The sequence below is a fragment of the Onychomys torridus genome, chromosome 14 (genome assembly GCF_903995425.1).
Source record: "Onychomys torridus chromosome 14, mOncTor1.1, whole genome shotgun sequence".
NCBI classification, from domain to species: Eukaryota; Metazoa; Chordata; class Mammalia; order Rodentia; family Cricetidae; genus Onychomys; species Onychomys torridus.
The window spans coordinates 23847099-23854901 of record NC_050456.1 but is presented as its reverse complement, the minus strand read 5'-3'; the positions used below and the strand labels follow the sequence as shown (position 1 = coordinate 23854901).

Below are 7803 nucleotides of genomic sequence, written 5' to 3'. Positions count from 1 at the left end.
GAACTAGACGGCTCTCCCGGTGGCCCTGGGGCCTTCCCGAGCCTGAGCTAGCCAGCAGCAAGCGGCTACCACGGCTCGGGCTGACCGTCCCTCTTACCTGGCGCAAAGGACCGGGTATGCTTTCTCTTGCACCGACCCTCTCCCTCCCACCCCCAGCCCTCCGCCTTCCTAAGGGCAGGGGGCGGGCCCGGCGCTAGGCCCCGCCCCCAGCCCCACCCGCGCGGCCGGCTCTGGTCGTGGCCTCGCGAGTGCGCCTGCGCGAGCCCCGGACTCGAAGCAGCCATGATGGTGGGTGTTCACGGCGGCGGCGAACCCGGGGCGCGCGGTGGGGGCGGCGGGCGCGGCGGGCGCGGGGACGGCGCGGGCCGGGCGCTAATGTCTCTCTTTGTGTCTCCCCTTCCCCTTCCTCCCGCTCGGTGCGCCGGGCCCGCGGACTCAGCAGGAAGGCCTGGATGACGGCCCCGACTTCCTCTCGGAGGAAGACCGCGGAGTAAGTTGTGCTTTCCGTTCGCGTAGGAGCCTCGGTCTCTTTCCCCGCCGGGGCCTGAGGAGGGGTCCCGGGCTGCGCTGCCGCCCGCCCCCGGCGTCGCCCGGCCGACCTCCGCGGCGTGCGCCCCGCCCTTCTGCCCGGGGGTCGTGCGCTCCTCTCGGTTCGGAACCCCGCGGCTGCTTCCTCGCCCGGGGCGGGCGGTCCAGCCCGGTGCTGAGCCTGCTCTTCCCAGGCCCCGCGCTGCAGGTGGGGTGGCCGAGGTGGAGGCCGGCTTGGAACGCCCAGTGGTTATCATCAGAACCTTTCGGTGGCTTTCTGGAATCCCCGTTCCCCTTTTCTTTGCTGAATGGTATGGATTTGGGCTAAATTTACCCATTTGTAATGATTTTTTTTTTTACTTGCGGTCAGCAAATCTCAGCTCTGCCCTCACAGATGTTGCAAAGAACTGGTAGCCCTCAGTTATCTTTACTTTTTCTAGTATATCCCTCAGCCCCGATCCTTTTCGGGGTTCTCTGGATAGTGTTTCCTTCCTCTAGCTTTATGGAGATGTGGCTTACAAAATCATAATTTATGTATTTAAAATGTACAGCGTGATATTTTGATGCATGTAGAGGTTGTGAAATGATTACCATTGTCAAGTTAAGTAGTGCACACCTCACCCCAGGACCGTCAGTTTCTTTTTGATGAGAACACTTGGTCTGCTCTCAGCAAGTTTCAAGTATGCATTTATTAATCACTGTACTGTACATCAAGTATCCAGAGCTTAAAACTGAGTTTGTGTTCTTGGACTCCTTCGCCCTTTCCCCATCTTTGATCTTTAAATTCCCCATTTAAACTGCCCCTAGTTTAAAGCTCTGATTTCTGCATTTGTCTTTGAAGGATAGCAATGCTGTGCCTCGTACAAGTGCTATATTGAAAACTACTGATACAGATGTATGATTGCCACTAACTAAAGTTTTGATGCCACCATTTTATCATTTAACAGCTCACACTTTATTTCTTAGGCTCCCCCACCTCCCCCAAACAGGATTTCTTCATTGCCCTGGCTGTCCTGGAACTCACTTTGTAAACCACGCTGGCCTCAAAGTCAGATCCACCTGCCTCTGCCTTCCGGTGTTGTGATTACCTGTGCAGCCACCACCCAGGGTTTGTTTGTTTTGTTTTGAGACGAATGTCCGTGTAGCTGGGTTTAGCCTGGAATTTAAGGCATTTTTCCTGCCTCTGCCTCTCAAGTGTGCCACCCAGCCTAGTTTCTACTTCCGTTTCCCCTTGCTTTCACTTATCCATCCTAGATAATGTGAGCTATAATAGGTGTTGGATAATGTTGCAGATGATAAAACATTGCCGGGTATTGCTAAGATTGCAGGATATTGATAAGAGGGTAGCTGGTCAGGGTGGCTCAGGCTTTTAACCCGAGCACTCTGGAAGGCAGGGGTGGGTGAGTCTCTGAATTAGAGTTTGGGCTGTTTTGCATAGCCAGTTCCAGGTAAGCAAGGACTCTCCTGGGGACGAGAGGGGTGTAAGGATTTATTTTTAATTCTGTGGCGAGGTGCATCTGTGTGCGAGTGCCTGTAGAGGCCGCAGGGGTCAGGTCCTCTGAACCTGCAGGGCCTGGTGGTTGGGAGCAGTCTGATGTGGACGCTGGGAACCGAACTCAGGTTCTCCGTAAGAGCAGTGTGCTCTGAACTGCTGACGTCATCTCAGCAGCCCCTGAAGCGGACTCTTTAACATTTATTGTCATGGAGGGGCTCATACTACGGCTGATCCCCTTTCTTTCTCCAAATAGTCCCCTTTCTGCTTGAAGGTCATACGTGTATCCCGATACAGAGAACAGCTTTGTAGGGTCAGCTCTCCCCTCCCGCCTTTTACGTGGGCTCTCGGCTTGCACAGTGAGCACTTAACTGAGCCATTTTGCAGGCCCAAGATTGGGTTTTATAAAGATAGTTAATTTAATAGAGACTTTAATAGAGACGAGGGTTGAGAAAGAGCCACTCTCTCAGAAAGACAGACACACCCAGGAGCAGGGGTATGAGCTCTAAGGAGTCTTGAAAGGACTCATAGTGTGGGCATACACTCATGGGAGACTTGAGAGTAGCAGCCAGCTGCTTTTGTAAATGATAAATCAACTCTCTCTGTTTACATGGGAACATCATATGATTGCTGCTTTCTAAAACTTAACTTCTAGTTAAGTTTATGTATAATATATGTATATGCAATTCTTGGGTAAGACAGAATTAGGATTTACTAATTGTATTTTGGGTTGTGTTTGTTTTGAGACAGGATCTTACTTTGTAGCTCTGGCTGGCCTCTGCCTCCCCAGTACAGATTAAAGGCATGTGCCACTGCCTGGTGTATTTTGGATTTTAAGGTGGGCAAGGGACTGGAGTTGTATGTCAGTGGTGAGTGTGGTTGCCTGGCATGGGTCAGACCTTGTCCTCAATCCTTGGTACTGGAAAATAAAAGACAACGGGAGGAACTAGCAGTTATTGATGAAATGAGATTAGTTTTAGTTCAGATAAACTGGTTTTCTAAAAGCATGTAGCTTTGCTTAGATTAAAAACTGTCTTTTGTGGTCTGCCATAAAAAGCAAACAGGATTTGTTCATCAAAAGTGTCAACTTTCTAAAAAAATTCTTTTTACATCAATGACATGAAAAGTGGGATGTTTTCTGGTTTGTGCTGGTAGCTTTTTGCCTTGGTAAAATTTGTTTACAGAACTGAAAGTACTTAAGTGGTATGTCCCAGAACTTTCCACACAGTCAGAGGGGAAGCAAAGAGCACAGCGGCCGAGGTGGGGTCATTATAGGATGTTGCCAGTGAAAACATTTTGTTTGCAGTAAATGTCGATTTATTAAGGAAAAGGGAGAGAGACTCCAGGGAGTGAGGGGCTCCGTGAAGGAGTGCCTAGATGAGAATCGTGAAGTGGAACAAAATGCACAAACAAAACACAGGCTGGAGGTGTAGCTGTATGGTATAGATTGGGTTACCTAGAAAGTGCTAGGACATCTAGACTACAAATCAAGTCTTTATCTCAACCTCTGGCCAAGAAAATACAACACTTGTATCAGAGTCACCTGGTGTCCAGATGTAGTAGTGCATTCCTGTGGCACTCCAGAAATTGGGGCAGGAGGAGAACCAGTTCAAAGCCAGCCTGGGCTACAAAGCAAGATCCTATTTCAAAAACAGAAAGGTCTGCCCAGACCAGAATCACTTGGGGTGTTTGAAAAGCAAAACAGAAAATCTGGGGTCCTTGCCCTCTTAACTAAATTGAGATCTCTTGGTTGGAAGGGACATCTATTTTTAAAGTTTATTTTAGGATTTATCTTACTGTTTATGTGTGCATAGGTGTGTGTGTGTGTGTGTAAGTTCTAGAGGAGGCCAAGAGAAAGCTTAGAATCCCTTGAAGCTGGAGTTAACAGGTGGTTGTGATTCGCCCATTTTGAGTGGTAGGAACCAAACTTGGGTCTTCTGGAAGAGCACCAAGCTCTCTGAACTACTCAGCCATCCCTCCAGCCCAGTTCTGTCCTGGCTGTGGGTCCTGGGATTGGACTCAGATCATTAAGCCTGTGCAGCACACACTACTCACTGAGCTATCTCTCTGGCTCCCAGCAGCCACTTTTAGCATTGAAGTGGGTACCGTGAAGAACTCCTGTTCACTGAAGTTTGATTACTGTTGCAAATTTGGTTTGCTGTCTCCTCATTTTAGGGACAGAAATTGGCCTGTTTTAAATGTCTGTGTCATTTCTGTTCTGATGCAGGTTTTTCAGACTTTAGCTGTTCTCAACCCCTGGGTCACAACCCCTTTGGGAGTCGAATGACTCTTTTATAGGGGTCTCCTAAGACCATCAGAAAACAGATATTTACATCACGATTCCTAGCAGTAGCAAAACTACAGTTATGAAGTAGCTACTAAATAATTTCATGGTTGGGGTCACCACAACATGAATACCTGTATTGAAGGGCCGCAGAATTAGAAAGGTTGAGAACCATTTAATGGGATAAGTCCACAGAGTCTTTTTAATGATCAAAGGAATTTATTTGGGGGTAAACTCACAACCATGGGAGATTTATTGTAGGGTCTAGGGAAGCTGAACTGTGTCCCATGCTGAACGGCTGGGTCCAAGATCTCAGCATCAAGAACCACCAGGTAGCCAAGAGGGTCCCTGGTGTCCACGCCTAGAGGCCTGTACCTCAAGGTCATAGGCAGGTGTGTGTAACAGCCAGCTGCCTCACTAGGGGCGGTGCTTCAGGGCATGGCTCAAACAGCTACATACTACAACCATTGCTTTAGATTATTTTGCTCAGCCTTTAAAAAAGGGAATCTCTTTTTTTCTTTCACACTTTGTTTGTTTGAGGGATGCATATGTAGGGGCAAAGGACAGCCAGTGAGAGTTGGTTCTCCCCTTCACCATGTGGGATCTCAGGTCCCACTGACCCATTGCACCAGCCCTTCTTTATTTTATTTATTGTTTTTGCTTTTCAAGATAGGGTTTCTCTGTATAACAGTCCTAGCAGTCCAGGAACTTGCTCTGTAGATCAGGCTGGGTTCAAAGTCACAGAGATCCATTTGCCTCTGCCTCCCAAGTGCTCACATTAAAGATGTGCACCTCTACTCCTGGCTCACCATCGTGTTTTTATCAGACAGGCTCTTATGACAGGAAGAACTAAAGAATAAATTAGTATTAGCTGGATATGGTGATACACACCCATAATCCATGCTCTTGGGAGAACTGAGGCAGAGGGATGGCCAATTTGAGGTCAGCCTGGGCTAGATCGTGTTTCCCTACCCCCAAAAAGTTAAAATGGAAACAAAGCTGACAGTATTGGAAGCTGCTGGCTGGGCTTTGTTTTCTTCAGAAGCCACATGCAGAGAAATGAGCAGTCAGTCCCATAGCAGTAAACAAATGAGTCCTTTGAACTGGATGTGCTGGATTTTGATGTGTAGTGCGTGTCCCAGTGAGTGATGGTCTGGTTCTCTTAGCATGTAGAGAATTCTCTTTCAGTTCTAAATGGTATGCTGTCTTTAAAAAATGACTTTAGGGCTTGGGGATTTAGCTCAGTGGTAGAGCACTTGCTTAGTAAGCGCAAGGCCCTGGGTTCGATCCTCAGCTCAAAAAAAAAACAATGGCTTTAGGTGGGGTGGCTGCCTCTTGTGGACTCTGGGTCCTACCGATCCTCTGTGAGTCTTGTCCTAGTGGAATCATGTGCAAGAACCTCTGAATCACACATAGATTTCATCCTTGAATCAGAACAGTCACTGAGGCCAACTGAATTTCACCGTAGAATACTTGCTCTTTCTTTTTATAAATTTTACAGTTGGGGTGGGGTGGTTGAGACAGGGTTTCCCCATGTAGTTTTGGTGCCTGTCCTGGAACTCACTCTGTAGACCAGGCTGGCCTCAGACTCAGAGAGATCCGCCTGGCTCTGCCTCCAGGGTGCTGGGATTAAAGGCATGCGCCACCGCCGCTGCCCAGCTAAAATATTACAACTTTTATTTATTGTTACTGAAAGTGTGGAGTCCAGAGGACAGCATTATGAAGTTGGTTCCTTTTTGCACCTTTACATGGGCTCCAGGGATAGGTCATCAGGCTCACTCTGTCAGTCATGTTCTGGTTTGCTTTCTGTTGTGATGAAACACAGGCCAAAACTGTGCTGGGGAGGAAAGGGTTTATTTGGCTTACAGGTTTTATAATCCAGTGAGGGAAGCCAGGGCAGGAGCTGAAGGCAGGCGCTGACAGACAGACAGACACATGGAGGACTGCTGCTCCCTGGCCTGCTCAGCGACTTTACTTATACAGCCCAGGCTCACCTGAGTAGGAATAGCACTGAGCAGGTCTGAGTGTGTTAAGTGTCAAGTACCTTCACCCACTGAGGCAGCTCATTGGCGCTGCCCTAATTTTTTTTCAAGGTTTTCGTGTTTTTCTGGATTGTAGCAATATCCATTATTGGTCTTTTATCCTTCTGTTTTCTATGTACCCTTTTTGTTTACTTAACACTTTATGATTAAAGTTATTAATTAAATCATTTCTCTTCCCAAGTACTTCCTTTTTTTTTTTTTAAGATTTATTTATTATGTAAACAGTATTCTCCCTGCATGTGTCCCTGCAGGCCAGAAAAGGGCACCAGATCTCATTACAAGTGGTTGTGAGCCACCATGTGGTTGCTGGGAATTGAACTTAGGACCTCTGGAAGAGCAGTCAGTGCTCTTAACTGCTGAGCCATCTCTCCAGCCCCCAAGAACTTCCTTGTACTCCATTTCTTTTCAAGGTCCATACATCTTATGCTGTCCTCATCACTGTTGACAACCCTTTGTGGCTAGCTGGTCCATGCCACTCCCACCCCATACAAACTGCCCGTGCCTGCCCCTCACACACCTTGTCCTTGACTGTCGTTTTTTGTTTGTTTGCTTTTGAGACAGGATTTCTCTGTGTAGTCCTGGCTGTCCTGGAACTTGTTCTCTAGACCAGGCTGGCCTTGAACTCAGAGATTCACCTGCCTCTGCTTTCCAAGTGCTAGTAGCCTGCACCACCATGCCTGGCATGGAAATTGTACTTTTAAAGATATTTGCATTATCTTTGTGCCTGTATAGTATGGACACGTTTACACAGATTGAGAAAGATTAGACAACTGGTTATGGTCTTACGCAGCCAGTAGGAGCTGTAGTCAGACACATGCTATTCAGCTCTGGGGTCTGGACTCCTAACCTCTTTGTTGTCACCAAAATGAGCTACCTCCTCAATGTTGATCAGGGATTTTGTAGGTACAGAGGAAGGGAAGGACAGCTGGCAGAAAGGATAGTATGTGGTCCTTTGGTTCTCCCTGGAGTGCCTGACCTGACTGAGGCAGAGGATGCAAAGGTAGCTGTGGCTGGAAGACTGCATCTAAAGTCCAGAATGACAAGAGCTGCAGGCCCTGGGAGTGCTGAGGGGCCCTAAGCTAGAAAGCACATGTGTTCAGACACTAACAGTGTTGCATCACACTCTTAACGTGGACAGTGGATTGCTGCTTCCTTCCAGAAGAGCAAAGAAAGCAGCTAATAGGCAACTGGAGCATAGCAGCTGAGGTGTGAGGTGAGAGCTAAAACTGAAAGAGTCCTGGCATGGAGAAGCCAAGGAGTGCCAGGCAAGAGTTACTTTGGTGATTTTAGCTACATGCTTATATGTATGTCTGTGTATAGATGGGTGTGCATGAGCTCAGAGGTTATAAGAGGACACTAGATCCCCTGGAGCTGGAGCGGAGGCAGTTGTGAGCCCCTTGACCTATGTGCTGAGGTCTGGACTTGGGTCTTTTGCAGGAGCAGTTGAATGCTCTTAA

The 7803-nt window shown here is 48.0% G+C and overlaps 1 protein-coding gene across 2 annotated transcripts in view; it reads left to right on the top strand.

Annotated features, from left to right (window-relative positions):
* Positions 1–234: 234 nt before the first annotated feature.
* The window catches only part of Snx6 (sorting nexin 6), a 37746-nt gene continuing 30177 nt past the window's right edge, over positions 235–7803 (top strand). The window contains exons 1-2 of one of the 2 annotated variants that reach the window (XM_036206164.1): positions 235–288; positions 440–490. In XM_036206164.1, the coding sequence (XP_036062057.1) occupies positions 283–288; positions 440–490 (57 nt within the window). In that variant the 5' untranslated portion in view covers positions 235–282. The remainder of the gene's footprint in view (positions 289–439; positions 491–7803) is intronic. The other variant, XM_036206165.1, reaches the window with a different exon arrangement.